The sequence below is a fragment of the Scardinius erythrophthalmus genome, assembly GCF_964197995.2.
Source record: "Scardinius erythrophthalmus genome assembly, chromosome: 18".
Classification (NCBI taxonomy): Eukaryota; Metazoa; Chordata; class Actinopteri; order Cypriniformes; family Leuciscidae; genus Scardinius; species Scardinius erythrophthalmus.
In genome coordinates, this window is record NC_138238.1 from 8,382,527 (window position 1) to 8,402,883 (window position 20,357).

Below are 20,357 nucleotides of genomic sequence, written 5' to 3' on the forward strand. Positions count from 1 at the left end.
TCATAGTGAAAGACATTTCTGCACACATTCTCTATGAAAATATTTCTGTCAGGAATATGATTGACAATTTGCATACAGTTTGGATTGGCGGTATGGTTCGGTTCTGGGCGAGAACTCCCTGCGCATCCATGCAGCCTAGCATGGATAAGAGCAGGGAGAGCAGCAATAACCCCCCTTGGGGTAAACAGAACAGAACCAACATGAATGTTTGCAAATATATTTAATTCAAGATTTTAAAAGCACAACATATTCGATAATTGTTCTGATTCAAGGGGAATCAGAATGTCAAATCCTGACTGACGAGAGGAGGAGCTGGGGATGGAGGAGGGTAATTAGCTCCTGAGAACGCGATACCTGCTGATAACACTGAAGGAGCTTATATATGTATACGGTGCAGGGCTCGCAAAATCGCCTGCCCGACATCCCGGGGCTATTGTGTTTTCCAGTCGGGCTACCAAAATTCATAACCGGCCTGCCCGACGGGCTATCTAAAATAGTGTTCGCGTCAGTCTTGTTATAATCAGATTCAGCGCGTTCTTCATCTTCAATCCGCAGCGGCTCAGAGCAGAGCGCACGTCAGAAAGGTGTGTGTGTGTGTGTGTGTGTGTTTATCTGAGTCTCATTGGTCTGTCAATGTCAGAATATTTTAGATGACCAATCAAATCGAAGTAGGCGGGCTTTATGTTCACAAGAAGCTGCAGAGCGCGAATTTGAGCAGAGCAACTAACTGACGCTTCAGTTTACGGTCAAGTGCGAGATAAGATGCAAGTAGCTAAACTAAACATTTCATATTTGACAGCTTTTTTAGGTCATAAATATGAAACGATAGACAAAAATAATCAGACAAACGAATATACTTTTGTCGAATTTCGCCATTTTGAACTGAAAATAGGCCTATGTAACGTGACTAATAATTAGTTTACTGTCATTGTGAGGGGACATTAGAGCATTAACAAAGCCGTTTTCATGTTAGGCACAAGATTAATAATGAATGTGTGTGTACATGTTGAGAATTAATATACAATTTGTATCCTTCAGTAAATTAAAAAAGTTCAGCTTTAGGAGGGGAAGAGACAGGGCAAGATGAGGAGACTGAGAGAAAAAGAAAGAGTGATGGATAAGAGGAGAGAGCAGGTATTGACACATAATCTACTGCCCACTGACATTGTTTTAAAGCTATTACTTATCCTTTTTTTGGCATTCAAACGTCTTGAAATGGACATATCAGAGAAATAAAAAATGTTAACCCCCTAATAACCTTAAATGTAGGACCTAGGCCTATATGATTATAAAGCCCTGTGTTAGGAATAAGATCAATAATGAATGTGTACATACTGTGAATAAATTTAATAACTTAGTTAGGCTACCTAGCTTTCCTAGTAGCTTTCAGTAAATTAATGCGTCTCAGAAAATGATTTATAAATCAACCTATCAGTTGACCCTATGTTTACTTCACTGACAGACAAAAATGAAAAGCCTATATCAGTCAAAGCTCAGCTTTAGGAGGGGAAGAGACAGAGCAAGAGAAAAACAAAGAGAATAGGAGTGTGATGCTGATGAGGAGAGAAAAATAATCAGCTGCCCACTTACATGGTTTTAAAGCTATTGTTATCCAATTTTTTTGGCCCTCAAAACATCTTAAAATGCACATATGTAGATCAGAGAAATCAAAATTTTCTCAGGGGTGCCCCCGAACCCCCCTAACTAGTCTACCTCACATTCGGGACCTCAGTGATGATAAAACCCTGCCATCTGCAGGTTAATGAAACTTAATAGTGAGCATTAGACCCTAAACTAAAGTGTTACTTTTTTTTTTATTATCATACCCTCATTGGGGGCTGAGCCACAGACACAGACTGATTCATTTTACATACTGGTCACACACCTTTCAGTTCAGTTAGAACCAGATGCATATTTATTGATATTTTGTGTTTTGACTACATTAATAAAATTGTCTTTTTATCTGGGCTAGTAAAATTCATTTCGGGCTACCAAAATCTGGAGAGTGGCTGCCCGAAGGGCTACCAGCGATTTTGAAATTTTGCGAGCCCTGCGGTGATAGGTGTCGTATTCCTATAGGTAGATGTGGATCAGCTGATGCGAGCTTGACTAACGTGACCTGCCAGAACTAACGCTACGCTTGATAGACGAGAACACAAATTTCAAACAAATCAAATAAGTTAGTCTACAAGACTATGTCCTACAACGACGAATAGCAGGAATCAATTGTAATAATCATATTTTATATATTATATATTATTGATAATGCATTTATTTGATCAAAAACACAGTGGAAATAGTAATATTGTTAAATATGATTACAATTTAAATGTTTTCCATTTTAATATAGTTTAAAATGTAAAGTTTTCTTGTGATGGCAAAACTGAATTTTCAGCATCATTACGTCACATGATCCTTCAGAAATCATTCTAATATGCTGATGTTCTGCTAAAGAAACATTTCTTATTACCAATGTTGAAATCAGTTGTGCGGATTAATATTTTTGTGGAAACGGTGAAACGTTTCTTTAAGGATTCTTTGATGAATAGAACGTTTTTGAACTAGAAATAGCCTACTTTACAACATTATTTACGGTTACGTGTGATCAATTTTATCGTCATCACTTTGAATTATTAATTTGTAAAAAAAAAAAAAAAACGTCCTGACTCCAGAACGCTACTTTTGAACAGTAGTGTATTCTTATAGCCTAGAAATCTAGACGCACCCTAGCGGCAGCAAAATGTATTTTGTAGCCAGGGCAGTCTAGCAACTCTCCATTGACTTTCAGGCTGCAAAAACCTAAATTGGGTCAGGCCAATCACGTCGTGTATAGAGTAGGCGGGCTTAACATAATGACGACAGAGTTGCGACGGTTACCTGCCACTTGAAAACAAAGAATGACGGCTGCTGCTGGCGAACATCTTTCGAATCGGCTTTGTCCGCGACAGCACTTCAGTCATTCTTAAAAAAAAGGAAGATGTGTTCGTAGTTTTGCCGGCCAGAAATGGCAAAAGTTAAATCTATCAACTAGCTCTGCTGTTGGGAAAACGCTCTGGTTGGTTGAAGCGCTGTCCTATTGCGTGCAGAGGGAATTTGAAAGACAGCCGTTTATCCCGCCCCTCGGATTGAGCCGTGTCTATGGTGAGTTGCCAGACCAAACATCTTGATGTAGGTCTGGCTTGCCAGGCTAGTATTCTTATATATGTTAATAAGAATTTATAAACATCTGATTTTTAACTGCATTACATATTACTGTAAAAACGGATTATAATACAGGTTTATAGATAATATGGTTTCATAAAGACATCTATCTAAATAAGAATTCAATTAATTGGGGGTTTTAAAACACAATTATACTATTGCCCCCATATGAGGCATCTAAGGAGGTAGACGACGTCTTTTTTAGAAATGCATTTCACACCCTGATCACAATAAGCTAAATGCAGTCCTTTCTTGGAAAGCAACACTGTTGGTAATTCTATGGTAAGAGACACCCTGGCTGCCTTCAAGAGAAAACCCTAAAAGTGGTCAATTATTCAGAAGTCTGCAATAAGATGGATCAATGTCAGAATGCAGTTCTTGCGACCGAGCATAGCTCACATCCCACAGGGGAGAGAGGGAGAGAGAGAGAGAGAGAGAGAGAGAGAGAGAGAGAGAGAGAGAGAGAGAGAGAGAGAGAGAGAGAGAGAGAGAGAGAGAGAGAGAGAGAGAGAGAGAGAGAGAGAGAGAGAGAGAGAGAGAGAGAGAGAGAGAGAGAGAGAGAGAGAGAGAGAGAGAGAGAGAGAGAGAGAGAGAGAAAACAAAACGACAGACAGAGAGGGGCCTCTAGACAGGGCCTCCCAGAGAGCCAATAGAGTCATCATACTGGTCACTCCCAAGCAATTCAGCAGGAGGACACTCCCAGGCTTGGCATTACCCCTTTAAACACAGCTTAGCTGCTTATAAAACGCATGCAATGTATTGCTTACACTTAGCTGTAGAGAGTGGGACGCAAACCTGGCTGTGATTTGCATGCACGTACCTAGTGTGGATTCCATGCCCTGAATTGCAGCATGCATTCATGCAAAAGCATTCTGGAGAGAGACGGGACGGCATGGCCGTACTCTCCACACAAACAGCCGTAAGGTGAAAGGTCTGAGGGGGATCAGCAACACAATGCTTGAAACAATCCTCATACTATTGCATCAAAACAACACAGCAAGGCTGGACGGTCACCAACAATTGAGCAGTCGTAAATAGGGGATTTAGTATCTCTGTGGTCTATTAGCATGACAAACGTGACAATTGCACATGACGGCAACAAGGCCTTGTGCATGGAGGGGACATCGATTCACTGTGTGCACCACTGGAGCCAGTGCAAACTCAATGAACCAGGGCCCAAAAAACAGAAGATAGACCCCCACTGACATAATTGGAGCTGCTCTTCCAACAAATCGCTTCCACCCAAAACTGCGGTCAACTTTTAAAACATCGACGCGCATCCCCTTAAAAGTACTGTTTGTTTCAAATCAACTTTGCAATCAGACTTTTAGTTTTCCTTCTGAGCTATGCACCTTTAAGGTATTTACACACAAAAAACTGCAATCTGTGTCATGTATGCTTCATAACAAAATGCATGGAAGGACACTGACAAGCATAAATTCTTTATAATCTGCACATTTTACATAAAAAAGCAACTTTTTTCCCCACCTAACATGATTGCATTGTAAGGGATACTTCACTAAAAAAACTGAACATTCTTTTGCATCTGTGGAACAAAAGGAAACAAAACGTTTTTGTCCATTCAATGAAAGTCAATGGGGTCCAAAACAACATTCTGAAATATATTCGTGCACAAAGGTTTGGAAGGGCATGAGGGTGAGTAAAAGGTGAAATATCCCTTTAAAGAGTCCCCATTCAATATATTTAAGATGGATTCCATCTAGTATTCCTTAAACATTGCCCTTCACAATCCATTACCTGAACCCTTCCAGCTCCTCATGCACAGGTAAAGGCTGTGTTTGTTTGCATGACGGAGGGGTTGGTTCATAAGGATTTAGTTCCTCAGGTGTGTCACTGTTATACAACAACACAATTACTGCTCTTTCAATGCTGCCAAAATCACCTCATTAGGGTGTCAGAATCAAACATTCTTGAACCACGCCTACTAATATATGATTCATGAGTGTTCTGTTCACAGAATTTAAACGCTCTCGACTGCAGTCCCTGCATGGATCGGAATGGACCCAGTTTAACAGCTGCCAGGCGTAGCTTTAATTTGGGCTAGTGTGCGTACGTTGATTCGGCCCACGGTGTGAGAAACCTCACACACGGGCTCTATACAGTGCTTCTGTGAAAAGAGCAAGGACATTAGATATGTTGCAAAGGCTCCATGGAGTGTAATTAAGGGGTCCAGAAGTGCAGGGCTGGGAAACGTGTGTTTTTGTCTGAATTATTATTATTATACTTGTTTTGCCTTAAAACAGAGTGCAAATTCCAAAATGTAAATAGTAGAAAAGTTTGAAACATGCACCAGTACGACAGAGCTCCATATACTGAAGGTTTTTGTTATACACTAAATTCATTTGGCCTGGGTCTAGAGATACACTGTAAACACCATTTACTTTTGCCTGGGAATTTTTCTGCCTTTCTGAATTTGGAAGAAAAGACAAAAAACGCAAACAAGTCTGAATTACATTTGGTACAATCGACTTTAGCATGCCATTTCTTTGAATGCATAATAATACGTAGAAGTTACTAGACAAGCTTAACAATGGTTGACTGCCACACAACTTGGTGGGTCATTTCAAGAGTTTAGTCTGATGCAGCATGGCACTATAAGAGGAAAATATGAAATGCATGCATCAAATTAGCATAAAACGAATTTAATGATTGTGCATGACCCGGTTTAAACAAGTCGTTTTATAAATTGTGTGACTTTAATTACAACGCTGTCAGTATTTGGCTTGAGGGTTTGTGAATATTTTTGCATGGAGACTTGTGTAGCACATCTGAACCCTGTTCCTTAAACCGATTGCAGCAACAAAACTATATTTAGCTCCTTATTTTTGCAGCCTCTACCTATGCATTACTACTGGAACAAAGCTTGCATGACAGAGCGTCCGAATAATTTTCCATTACGCGCAACTAATAAAAATTGTTGCATGCTCAACATGGCATGCGACCAGGCTGTCAGGTCCCTGTTTCCCCGTTGCACTTGCACACTCAACCGTCGGCCAAAGTTTCGTGTTACCTAATGCACCTCGCATGCATCCACGGCAGAAGTTGTACGAACGAATCTAATCTGCAGAACGAAACCGAGGCCGTCGTGACGTCACAATCGAACATTGTTCGAGAGAAAATCGCCTCGTGCGCGTGAATAAGTCGGGTGCGGACAGCAGCGCGCTGTCGTTGCACAATCACTTTTGCATTGCTGGCTAGGCAGTTCCTCAACGCGGAAAGAAGGCGTTTCTTTTCGTAATCGTGGTAGAACAAGAATGCAAATAGCGCCTGTGCGAGTGTCTAAGGAGAGCATCGCCTTCCCAGTAAATCTGCAAAAGGGCAGATCATTAAAACATGCATTGCAACTGAGCCATCAAACTTTTAATGCATTGGCCACGATGAAGCTGCAGCCGTGCACTTTGCAAGCCATGCAACGCTGCCTGCATTTCCGAGGTTTTGCACGGTTCGGTTGAGTAAAAAAAAGTACCTACCTCCTTTTGGCACGGACATCTCCCCTTTTGGGTTGGGGGAAGGGGACGCACAAAAGACTTTGCCTTCCTTGTCGCTCCCTCCTTCCATCTATCCCTCGCAGTGAGGCTTCAAGCGGGCTTGTTTGCAACAAAGGTGCAAAATACAAGCCCCGATCTTCATGCACTCGGAGCCTTTGGGCGTCGGGTAACTTGTTCTCCGTGCAAATGCTGGCCTTTCAATTGCACGCAACGAAAACGGGGAGATTTCTGCAACCGCTCTGCAACGAAACCTCGGCAGGCACTTACATGATGGGCCAAGGCCAGCAGCTGAAAGCTCCTAACTTGGATCAGTGTGAGCCCCTGCTAACACACGCTCTTCCTGCCTGACGACGCCGGGGATCATGGGACTGGTAGTTTGCACGTAATTGTTGTGCGCCGGGGAAAAAGGAGGAGCGGGCCAGATGCTAATGTGACTCTTTCGGGCTAGCAGACAGATATGGTATTTCAGACAGATAAGCAGGGTGTCAGTGAAGTACTTGAGGAATTGAATGATGAATGACTTCATTATGCAAGTGTAGGCTAATTCTTTTTCGTTAACAATCGTAAATAATTCAAGTTCTTGTTCATATTCTAATTATTTTATTTATAAACTATTTCAGCAGCCTACCTTTTGTCCTAGGACAGTCGCTACAAGAAATCATTTTCAGATGTTACAAATGAAAAATCTATTTAATCCAATTCTTTCTCTTTTTTTGCCATTAATTGTGGTAAAAAATATATTCCTTTATTTGTATTATATTGTATTTTGTCTTATCCCTTTGAAATTGTAGTATCTTGGTACACTCCGGTTTTTAAGGTGCTTTATAAATAAACTTTTATTTGATTGATTTTGATTCCGACAGATTAATTTATAACCGCCCCTGATTCAGAAGTGGTTATGATTCACTTAAAAGAACCGACTCATTAGAGTCGTTCTTTTGTTAATTGAACTACGTTAATCGTTGTTGATTCAGTAAAAAGAACCGTTTCGGTCGGAATAGGACTACAGTTGTCGCTGGTGGCCTACTTGAGAGTTTCCCTCTACTGTACTTTTTTACGCATTTCAATTAATAGTAAAATCCCATCAAATTAAATTGAATAATCCTTACATATTATTATTCATTAAAAATTTTAAACGAGTACAAAAAAAACCCTAAAGCATTTTGTACAGGCCTAAATCTCAATGGAACAAGGGAATTGACCAATTAGTTTATGTGATTCATATTCATAAAATTTAAAGGTTTAAATTTGTGTTTGAGATTTAAACAAAATGTTTTATTGAGCTATAGTTTTTTTACTCATTTAAAATGGTTAATTTATAATATGAATAATATATAAGGATTATTCAGTTCAATTTGATGGGAAAAGCCTTAAGTGTACATAGGCTACATCTCCGCAGATAAGTGCATTAAAGCGTGCCCTCTTAAGAACCGAAGACCATGACCATGTGTCTGAAGCCTTTCTCTTCTTTCTTTTACCCTCATAATCAATGATGGGCTCAAACTTCATGAATAAGCATCATTATTATTTTATTGTGTGGTCTGCACAGGAGAGTGAATAGCCTACTGAACATACACATGATCCCAACATGCAAGGAAACTGATCTAAAAAAAGTTAGTGTGCAGGGCATAAAGATAAGATAATACAGAAAAAACAACTAACTAAGAATTTTAGATATTAAACAACCGTGTGACATTTCAAGACATTACAGGTTTGAAAGAGATGTGATATTTCTCATTATATTTAGCACCATGGAAATTTAAATGTTAAAAATAATGGTATTATGGCAAAATTATGTTCAGTCATAATAATATTATTTACAATATACAATATGAATGCTTAATAAAACAATCTGTTCATTTTCTCTTTCTTTGACCAATGAGTCCAGTTTGGACTAAGGATGTTGTGTTGATTATACATGATTATACTTGCATGATTTAGGGCTTCTGCCTAATTGAGTTGAAAATTACCTGCGATATGAGTAATCTTTGGGACACAAAGTGTGTCACAGCCTATATTAAAGTCATAATTTTGTCAAAAATCAAAATGCTGTCACAATTTCCTTTCTTTCGTGAAACGCGAAAAGAGATATTCATAAGAATTTCCAAGCCGCTCTTCTCAATGTCAGTGAATGGTGACCACAGCTACAAGGTACAATTTCCAACTTATAATTCAGTTTGTTCTTCACACAGTACTCATATTACCTGCTTTTAATGAGGTTTTATGGTATTTTTGTCATTTTTAGAGCTTGACAGCTCCTGGTCCCCTTCCACGTTCACTGAATAAGAGAGCAGCGTTAACATTCTTCAAAACGTTTCCTTTTGTGTTTGATTGAAAGAAAGAAAGTCATACAGATTTGGAATGACATGAGGGTGAGTAAATAATGACTTTTATTATTAAGAATTTTCTTTTTTGACTGAACCTTCCTTTTAATTTCGTACGTGTGGACTATTTTTGACACTTTTCCACCGAAGTAAACCTCTAACTTACAATACATTACAAGGACAGTGGAGATGCACTTCATTAGTCTTAATCACATTAAACGTTTTCTTCCCTGCATTCAAAAAAGTATAGACCTTCTAAATCATGCATGCGTATCCTACTCCAATGTGCCTGTCACATTAGTTCTTAGTTGCTATTAGAGTCTGGTAAATAGGCTTTACAATGATGTGCAAGTACAGCGATCCATCCACCAGGTACTCGGATGTGCGATACTGCAGGTCCACGTCAGCCAGGAAGTCCCCCACCTCCTCTGTGCTTTGGTGGAAACCGAAGATATGCCTCACCACAAGCTTGCCCTTCTGCTTTGTAAAGATGAGCACAGTCTTTTGAAAGCTCACACCTGCAAAATCTGCGCTGGAAGTAGCAGGTGTGATGATGATACGAGGCCGGGCGATTCCACTTCCTCCGTCGGGCCGCGGTGGCTGCATGGCGCCCTGCTCGGTGTACATGGGCCGCATGCTGAGAGGGAGCCAGCGGGGCGAGAACAGGGCGTTCCACGTCACCCGCTTACTGGAGTCGAATCCGCTCGGACCCAACTGGGTCTGGAAACTGGAGCTGCGGTCGTCCCGTGCCGGGTTGCTTATGGCCCACTGAGAGCCCCACATGGACGAGAGATAGTTACGGGGCACGAAGAGGCTGCAGTTCATGTCGAAGAACTTGGCCAGCTGAAGGGGTGAAGCTGAGTGGAACTGGTAGGACAGATAGAGAAGATCACGCACCGACTCGTGGTAGCGCGTCATGACCGGCGACTGTCGCTGCAAGCGAAAGAGCTCGCGTGGAGGGATCATGGCGTAACGCACCAGGCGAAGGGCGTTCTCTGCCGTGAGGCTATCCGGGTCATTCTTGGCGATCCAGATTTCAAGCGCCTCAAACAGCTCCAGCTCGTTCTTCAATACCAAATCAGAGCGCTGCAGGAAGGTCATTAGCAGTTCGACGCTAACCGACGGCCATTCGGCACTCTGAAGAACCGACGACAGATTCCAGGACAAAAACTGAAGGCAATTGTCTCTCAGCGGGGTGTCGCCCACCGTCATGGCGTACTGGTACCAACCCACCACGTGACCGCCATGAGAATCGCTGGCCAGGTTCTGGCTCATGTACTGGGTCAGTCCTTGCTGGAGGCCGGAGATGCCGTACTTGGTAGCCAGTCTGTGCAGTGGTGTGGCCTGGTCCAACTGCAACGAGAGTTCACCGCAATACAGATATCTGCAAAACGCAAGAAAATGTGTGAATCAAACTGTGTTTTATAGGAATTTTACATTTCTCTGCAGTGCCTGAGCTTGAATTGAACAAGAAACAGAATCGTAATTGTAATTTATATGTATTTGCTATATATATGACATACTTTTTAAACCTTAATTTTATTTCATATTTCATTTTTCTAAACTTCGCTGATTACATTGTGGTGAATATTTTGGCTGTATTAGTTGTTTTGGCTGTAGGTTTAATAAAGTATTTGTAATTACTTACAAAACTTTTATTTCCTTTTATTAATGGAACACAGGAGAAGATATACATAGCAGAATATTTAGTAAATAACATTTATTAATAAATTAACTTTATCAATTATTTATTTTTTCTAAACTTGACAACATTGTGGTGAACATTTTGGCTGTATTAGTTGTTTTGGCTGTAGGTTTAAGAAATATTTGTCATAAATTACAAAACATTTATTTCCTTTCCTTCATAGAAAACAAAAGGAGATATGCATAGCAGAATATTAAATACATTTATGTTTGATAAATTATCTTTATTAACACATTATTTTATAAAGCTAAAGCTGACAACATTTTGGTTTTATTAAAGGTATAGCGGAGGATTTTTTACTTCCGGGTGGATCACCTATACTATTGGTCCTCCTAATTGTCAATCATTCTGGTGAATCAATCAAACTTTTCAAAAAGTGGAGAGGGCGGGTCTTATCTAAAATTCAGAAAGATCCTCCACTATACCTTTAATTGTTTTGGCTGTGCTTTAAGCAATATTGGTTGAGAAAAACTGTGTTGTGTATCAGGGAATAAATATGCATGCTTTTTCAAAATGATTGAATTGCAATTTTTTCTTCCTGTCATTCTTATTCAAATTCCAATTCAGCTTCCTGTGGGGTGTGTCCAATTCAATTCATATGTAATATCATGAATTGAACAAGAGCCAACTTTTTTTTTTTTTTTGCAAAACAATTGTTTTCCACAATTTTGCAAAACAATCTAATTTATGGCGTCTATTGGCTCTGTGAGCCAAACTGGATTGTTACCTGATAAAATAATATCAAGTTCTATTATAAAAATATAAATCTCTTTAATAATAATGCATTTCTCTTGTTGATCTCTACCATTGTAGTTTAATGCTGTCCCTCTGTCTCCAACACAAATTTGCCTTGTTTTCCTCTTTTGCTGGGGATTGTATCTTTGTTGTCTTATCCTTTGGATCGCTATAAAGGAAATAATACCCCAAACAAAAAAACTCCAGCTCATTTAAAATAAATGTGTAGGCGGCATGCGCTCTTGTAACCAAAACATCTTCTCACGCTAGCTTCACTTCACCATTGTAACTTCGGCCCTTCTCATTATAAAGTGCTCTCATTACATAAGAGCAAAGAGTTCATTTTGAAATATTGTTGTGTTTCATTGAGCTTATCTCCTGTGGGGTCTGAGCTGCTGACAGCAAGATTGCAGTTCCACCATTGGCCATTAGAGAGAGGCTTGGACATGTGTGGGATGGGAATGTTCTCATAATTTGTCATGTCCTAACATGTTTTGGGACGATACAGCAATGCAGGCTTTTTCCTAAAATGTCAATTTTACAGTTCTATTAACTCAGTTTGATGAAGTCTCAAACCCAAATAAAGTCTCTCCCAATTCAAATGCTTTTTTAAAAACATGTTTATAATGCTTTACTTTTTTCTAGTTTCGGTTTGACCTTAATAATAATAATAATAATAATATCAAAAATATATTTTATTTTATTGAAACACAAAGAGACATTTTAATGCTCTTTTAATGTTGGTTAATAGAGACAACGATAGAGTATTTTTTTTTAATCCATTTTCAAGCCTGGCAGTCATTGTCTTGTTATATGGTAAAACAAATAAAAAAATTCTCATTTTGTGTTCCACAGAAAAATAAAACAGATGGATGGATGGATGGATGGATGGATGGATGGATGAGATGAGATAAGAGTGAGAGACCTTAAAAGGAGATGTCAACTTTCTCTAACTCAATGCTTCTCACCTGATGAATTTGTCGAACACAGCAGTGCATTCTGCCGTTTCTCGCAGCACTAGCGTGCTACTATTTCGGTTTCTCAGCATCTCTTCAAACACTCGACTCTGCAGTGAAAGCACCAGCGTGTGGGCTTGGATCACCTTGACCTCATCCGCATTCACCGTTTCCACACGTAGGGAAATGTCACTGTTATTCCCCAGCACTAGAAGGCCCTCCAGCCGTGCCAACAGCCCCTGGGAGTGACTGATCACTTCTGTGGTGCTTTCTTCCAGTCTCTCTGCCCTCAAACCTGCAGAGCGACGGGGAAGAAGTGGAATTATTCATGTCCAGTGACTGGTGATGGGTGTCACAGTGTGCGTGTCTAGATAATCCAAGCGAGAGAGATACAGGGCGCGGAATAGAGGATCAAATAACTTTTAATAGACAACAGGAACATAGAAGCACTACACGCGTACAATACTATCGCAAGACAAAGAACAGAGGCAAACTAAGGGCTTAAATGCAGAAGGAGATCATAAACAGAACAGAGAACAGGTGTAACTCAAATAATTTGAGCAACTCAAATGCGTTTTTTTTACGTACAGACGACAACATTGTCAAAACGGTCCCGTGCACACTGATCCGTGAAAACAACTAAAAAATAAATGCCGTGTTATTCTTCCAGGCCAGTAGTTGGCGATGTCACTTTGTAAAGAAACACTATGCGCCTATAGACTGAAAACGTAATATGCAAGTGCATGACATCACCATTTTCACAAATTTGCACTTTAAAACCCCGTTTCAAAAGTTTGCGTTTTCAGTCCCCCAAACGGCTTTTTCGAGTAAACGAACGGCCAAAAACACAAGTTTTCCGCCTGTAATTTTTTTATGTTTTTGAAAGAATTCTCTTATGTGCATCTGTATTTAAGCTATTTGATCAAAAATACAGTAAAAACAGTAATATTGTTCAATATTATTACAATTTAAAATAACTGTTTTCCATTTTAACATATTTTAAGATGATTTAACATATTTTTAAGAGTGCAAAGATGATTTTTTTAACAGCAATTACTCCAGTCTTTAGTATCACATGATTTATTACATACTTTAAATATATATATATATAATCTTATTTGATTATCTTAAACATTTATTCATTTTATGTCATTGTTTTTATGTTACATTTTCAGAACTCTCTGCTTCCTTCCAGTTTAAATGAGATTTCTCTGCACATCTCACCTCAGAATTTGAACTTGCATGTTTCTGCGTTAATTTGCAGCGTTTCCTCTTTTCCATTGCTTATTTTTCACATACCAGAACGGTCTTAACCTTCTTGTTTTTCCAGAAGGGAACTAGTGTTTGGCTCTGCACCCTCAAATGATCATCCGACTTCAGTTGTGATCGGGTGTAATTGCAGTGTGTGTTGTGCGTGTGAACAAATCATTATAGCGCCCTGGTTTCCAATGACTACAACATAAAATACAAGCCATTATGAATCATAAAACAGGTTTGTAATGAAATGCAACATAATAACAGAAATCAAAGGAAAGGCTTAATCGCTAATGCTTCGTTTTTTTTTCATCAGATTACAACAATTGAATTGTCTTTTACTAGCCAGACATGATTAGGTAAGTCATTGTATTTGAAAGAAAATAATTGGATATTATTTTTCATGCTAAAACATGCTGTCATCCTTGATCTTGATCAATTGATCATTGCTAAAATGTCTCTTAACATGCAAGTTTGCAAAGTGCAGATTTCACAACCCAGACTATTTATTTTCTGTCATCCATCAGATGAAACCCGGAGTTCTGGATACCTCCATCCACAAATCCAATACTTCTGACGCTATTTCCGAACGTCTGGGAGAAAGTGCAAGAGAAGTCACCTTACCTCCATGGACTGGTTGCACATGAGACCCGGTGGCCAACAGCAAGAAGAGCAGGGCAAACAACAAATAAGCCATTTTTCTTGTCCGATAGTGGATTTGATCTCTTTCTCTCTTTCCTGTCTCTATTCTATATATTTTCGTCTGTTTTCTTTCTCTTTTCAACCCTTTACTCTTCCTTGATTTAATTGTCTTTCTTCTGTTTCCTCCTCCTCCTCCTCCTCTTCAGTAGATGATGGATGGTCTGTCGGCCCCCTTTATGAGGCATATAGACTATGGTGCATAACTAGTATGTAGGTTACTGGTTGTTTTGGGTTAGTTCCACCCTCACAATATCCTATCGATCAGTGGAACCTGTGGGGGGTGGGGAGTTCGTTTTGGTGGGCAGGAACGCCAGTTGCCATGACGACGGCTTTGATTTTGACTTTTCTCTTTTTGAATGTTGTATGACATAGATCCAGAGGAGGCCTCAGCTGTTCGGGCAGAGCAAGCGTGGAATTCTAATCACGGACTGTAATTGTGACTGAGAGTTGCAAGTGTGTTTATGCAAATCTGCATGCATAAATTAATGCATGCTTTTAGGAACTACGTCGAACTAGATTTTAAAAAGAATTTGAAGAAAAAAAATATTCAAAGTAAAACCGTACTTGCCTGTAGATAATTCACTTCTGTGATGCCAGAGAGTTAGTATGGTTGCTTACTGGCCAAGAGGGGAAAGCGATTTTAACAAGTACAACATGCAACATCTTTGTTCATTCTGGTGTAACATTACAATCAACCAATCATATTTGAGGGACACATTTATGTCAAGTTTTAGGCTTATAACCAGGGTTAGGTGCTCCTACTTCAGTGTAGTTATATGGGAAATGGGATAACTTATGGTATATTAGGTTTAGGACTACATTTTCAGATAGGAATGTTGTTCCAGGATCAACAAAATATGTCTTACTTGGCAAAATCACGGTGACCACTGGCAAGATGGGCATTTAATAAAAGTTATCTGTCTATATAAAAAAAAATCAGTGATACTTGACTAGAGAAAACTACAGAGCCCCTAAAGGGTCATGGTGGTGGGAAAAAATATGAGAATGTACGAAAAGTTATCATGAGCATTATGTTTGAAGCAGATGTCATAACAATTTGGGTTCATTCATAAATCTGTAAGATCTTACCTTCATGCTGTGGAAATACAAACCAGAAGACAGAATGGGTGGGCCTACATAAGGTCTATAAAGAACCTTTTGTTCATTGAAAAGGTGTCATGGCTGTTAAAGGTTCTTCATGGAGCCAAAGATTCCAATAGAATCTAAAAATGTAAGTTTGCCCCAAAATGAGAATTTGGTCATCATTTACCCCATAATGAAAGACTTTCATTGTATTATGGAAGCTTGTTTCTGTCACGTAATAATAAAAACAAATTAATTCAGTAAGTTATAGTTTATATCTCGCAATTGTGACTTCATTTCTCGCAATTGCGGGTTTATATCTTACAATTCTCAAAGACTGCAAGATGTCAGAATTGTGAGTTATAAACTTGCAACTGTGAGAAAAATTGCGAGTTTACATAAGTTTATTCCAATTCCAAGTGTATTTCGCAATTCTGACTTTTTTTCCTTCCGAATTGTGTTATAGCTATACATTTAGAATTTCCAGTTATAAAGTTCAAATTGTGAGATATAAAGTCGCAATTACCTTCTTTATTTTTTATACCGTAGCGGAAACGAGCCTCCATTTTGTATGGACAAAAACTGTTGAAACGTTCATTAAAATGAATGTTGTATTCTGCAGACAAAAGAAACTCAAACAGGTTAGGGACAGGTTTGGGAGTGAGTAAGTGACAGATTTTTGAATTTTTGGTGAGCTATTGTTTTAAAATTGCATAACTTGATTAGCACAACAAAATTGCTCAATTTGAGATATCATTCATGCCTGTTGCACAAACATGAAGTTTAACCCCTTAACTGTCACCCCCCTTTTTGAGAATGGATATTAAAATGCACTATTCAAACTTAAATGGTTGTAATTCAAGAATGCGTTGGAATATAGACCTAAGTTTGGTCTTGTTTTAAAGAAAACACTCAGCAGATTATTATTAGGGTTAAGGGTTCGTATGAGAAGTTGTAACTGGACTGTCTAAACATAGAAGTATGTGACACCCTTGTACACTGTATTTTACTGTTAAGCATTGCGCCAGTCACTCAGCCAGACTGAACATGTTGTTTCTATTACATGCTGTCCACACTCAGGATCAAAAGAAGGATTGGAGTCTATTTCTCTCGCTGTGTGTAAGGACATCCACTCCTGCAGAGTCCTCTAGTTAGAGGTTATGTCACTTGTTTACTGCCAGTCAAAGGAGCGGGAGAAATGTGCTGAGAGAGCCTGAACCTTGGCTGTGTGACAAGGCAAAAGCAGGAACAGATATGTGTGTGTTTGTGCAAGTGTACGGATGTGTGCCGTGCGTGTGTGAGATGAGCTTCCGAGTAAAATTTGAGTAAATCATTTACTTAGGAGAAACCCTAAAGCTATATCAGCCCGATTGTGATCCTGATCTAGACTGATAGTGATGAATGGATTCCTCTTAAGGCTACATCATACGGGATTCGGTTGAGTGAATATAAAAATTGATTTGATTTTAACTAGGACAATGCACAGGCAAAGTTTAACAGACCTGAAAAGACAGCAGTCAATTCAATGACAGAGAGCATTTATACCCATATTTATAATCATGTGCTTCACTTCAACCTATTCAGCACTTAATTTTTTTTTTTTTTTTTTTTTGGGGATTCTTTTAAGAATAGAAAGTCTTACTCTTTACTGTCACTTTTGAACAATTTAATGCACCTTTGCTGAATAAAATTTATTTCTTTTTAAGAATGCAGGATAATGTACAGTCATCTGATAATGACCATCTGATAATACCTTATATGGCTTACTAAATGTCTGTATTGTTTCATTGTTGACCTGTCCTAGGAACAGTCAATATTATTGTAGAGTGTTAGAACAGTAACTATGAGTGATACAGTGACTCATAGACAGTGTAATAAAGCAGTAAGCTTTCATCTTCAGGTGAAAGAGACAGTCATTGGCAAGTATATAGGCCGTATTATTATCAAGTCCACACTAATTTTAAGTAGAAATACTGAAGTAGTATTTTCTTGTAAAGCATACTCCAATAATCTTTGTAGAAGTACGTATGTTGACTTTTTAGCAGCAGAAATCATACCTTTAAACTTTTTTTTAGATGTACATGTAGAGCAATGACAACTGACGACATCAGTTGTCCAGCCTTTGGTTTATTATATACAATAAACAATACAATGTGACCATACAATGTGATATACAATATACCATATACAATGTGACCAGCCTTTGGTTTATTATATACAAATAATTTATACTCCAGCATTTAAACCACTAAGTAAAAAGAAAGGCATGTAGCCTGCTGGTATATTGATCATTGTTGATGACAATGTCAAAACCAGTGATACAGTGAGTGACCCAGCAAGCCTAATTCGATTTATCTCACTATCTAATAATAGTTTGACCCACTTGGCACCTCAATGTATCTGTTCTACTGCATTTCAGCTGTATATTGTGCTGTTTCTGTCATGAATAAATTGGTTTCATTTAATTTTCCTTTGAATTGAGTTTTGGTTTAACATTAGGTTGCCATTCAGTGGAATCTGCCAGGAGTTATAAAACAACAACGCATTTTACTAAACTTGAATGGATAATGTCACTAGAGGGCAGTATTGTTACAAACGAAATGCTTATAATGCTTATAAATGCTCCTGATTACATAGAAATTTGAGTTCACTTTACTATAAGATTCCATTTATTAACAGTACTTAACACAAACTTACATTGAAAACTTATTTTGAAGCATTTATTAAGGTAACACTTTATTTTGATTGTCCAGTCCACCTTTGACATAACTTGTATGTTATTAATCTTGTTAATGTTAATTTCAACATTTAATATACAAATCAAAAGTTGCATTTATAGCATGTACCTGAGCAAACATACTAACAAAGAAATGTTTTATTTGTAATTAACATTAACAAAGATGAATAAATACAAATGTATTACTAATTGTTAATGTATTAACTAATGGGACCCCAACGAAATTTGCATTGTGAAATGCATTGTCTGTTATTATCCAGACAAAAGAGAGCTTTAATAATCCATAATTACTCACAAAAAAGCTCTCTCACTTATTCATGTGTTTTTCCTTTTATCTTGTTTCTCTCCCTTCATCTCCCCCACATGCCTCAGAAATTACAGGTAATTAAATTCACATTCATAATGTTAGCCTCCGTGAACCCCCGCTCACAGCAATCACATTACGTGCTGTTATGAATTAATGTGTTTAGATTGAACCAAAGGACTCTTCACTTTAAGTGCTTTATGAGTTTGTGTTGACAGTTTTTCTTCTTCACTCTTCAAAAAGAGTACATTAAAGCAGTGGACAAAGTGGACATAACCCCTTTCTACATCACAGCAGTGTTTATTGGCTCTTGTGTAGAGTGTATCTCACTCCTACGCATTGTGTTATGGAAGTTGAGATTTGAGAGATTGACCACTTCCCATATAGCTGTCTTTTAAAATCATATAGCCTACATCTCATGAGATCAAGATTGACAATTATTTTTATGGAATATAGTGTTCAATTTTCAATTGGACAAAATCAGTCCCTGACCTACATTTTTTCTTGTTCTAAAAGCAGTTTCACTCAGATATACGTCACCTGTGTCTGGGAAAGTTACTTTTAAAAGGCCTGTGTTTTAGTATTGCACTACTCTTTTTGTTACTTAGTTAGTATTTATGGAAAGTAATGTGTTATACTTTTGTGTTACCTTTTCCCACGGGCTTGCTTTTTTTTTAATAACCAAAAGACTTGGCAAAGACATTGGCTAATAAAGTGAGATTAAATACATTGTGCTTTTTAACATATTTAATGATTGCTGGTTTACGTAATATTCAGTATATCGTTTTTATTCATGTTGAGGAATACTGAATCTGTTTTTGTGCAAGTGAGATGAGTAAATGCCTGCTCACATTTAGTCTAGAACTACAATAACCATCATGTTTACACACAACGCCTCTGCCCTTACTCACAATTTCGCTCAACATGGGGACAAGGAGAGCTGTCAGTCAGTCAATCAATGGGAAAACCATATTTAAAAAAGTTACTCAGATATTTTATTTCGTTTTTCCATATTTTTCTCTGATTCTGTGATATTTGGAAATATAAAAAGGGGCTTTTTCCCCAGAGGTGTGTGTATGTTCTCAGAATTTGGACATTCTGTAGTGATCAACCAGCTTTATATTGAGAAATATAGATATTTATAGCAAAGATTGTTCTCTATTATCACACCTATACAATATTAATACATACTGCTGACACCATGACCAATGACAGAGAGTTTACTCAGCTCATTTTCTGCATGGCCAGTCCTCTGCTGTGGTTTAAGGCCAGTTCAGAGAGCATTCATCAAAATGAACACTCAGTGGTGAGTATTCACGAGAGAGAGAGAGAGAGAGAGAGAGAGAGAGAGAGAGAGAGAGAGAGAGAGAGAGAGAGAGAGAGAGAGAGAGAGAGAGAGAGAGAGAGAGAGAGAGAGAGAGAGAGAGAGAGAGAGAGAGAGAGAGAGAGAGAGAGAGAGAGAGAGAGAGAGAGAGAGAGAGAGAGAGAGAGAGAGAGAGAGAGAGAGAGAGAGAGAGAGAGAGAGAGAGAGAGAGAGAGAGCATCCGTGCATCCCTTTCTGTCCTTCTTTGTCCAGATGGTGGTTTACATGTACTTTTTGTTCCATCTATCTGGAGACATGATGTTTCTGGCTGATGAGGGAATAATTAATCTAGAAAACATTTAGATTTCTAATAGAGAATTATGGATTTTGGTCCTAAAAATAAAATGCCTAAGATTGTGCGACTTCGTGAGCAGTGTTATTAAATCTTTATTTTCACTTTATGTGCACTTCCAGTGTACTTAGTATATCAACTTGGATGTTTAAGTCATTTCAACTTAAATTGCATTAAACAAATGAGAATCGT

The 20,357-nt window shown here is 38.4% G+C and overlaps 2 protein-coding genes across 2 annotated transcripts in view; both read right to left on the minus strand.

Annotated features, from left to right (window-relative positions):
* Positions 1 to 7,551, minus strand: part of map2k6 (mitogen-activated protein kinase kinase 6) — a 33,745-nt gene extending 26,194 nt beyond the window's left edge. The window contains exon 1 of the mRNA XM_081392482.1: positions 6,693 to 7,551. Coding sequence (XP_081248608.1) covers positions 6,693 to 6,780 — 88 coding nt within the window. The 5' untranslated portion in view covers positions 6,781 to 7,551. The remainder of the gene's footprint in view (positions 1 to 6,692) is intronic.
* Positions 7,552 to 9,331: 1,780 nt separating this feature from the next.
* Positions 9,332 to 14,381, minus strand: btbd17a (BTB (POZ) domain containing 17a; the record flags this gene model as incomplete). The annotated part of the gene is made up of 3 exons (XM_081392719.1): positions 9,332 to 10,418; positions 12,443 to 12,725; positions 14,309 to 14,381. The coding sequence occupies 3 exons, from the start codon at positions 14,379 to 14,381 to the stop codon at positions 9,332 to 9,334; spliced, it is 1,443 nt and encodes a 480-aa protein (XP_081248845.1).
* Positions 14,382 to 20,357: the final 5,976 nt, after the last annotated feature.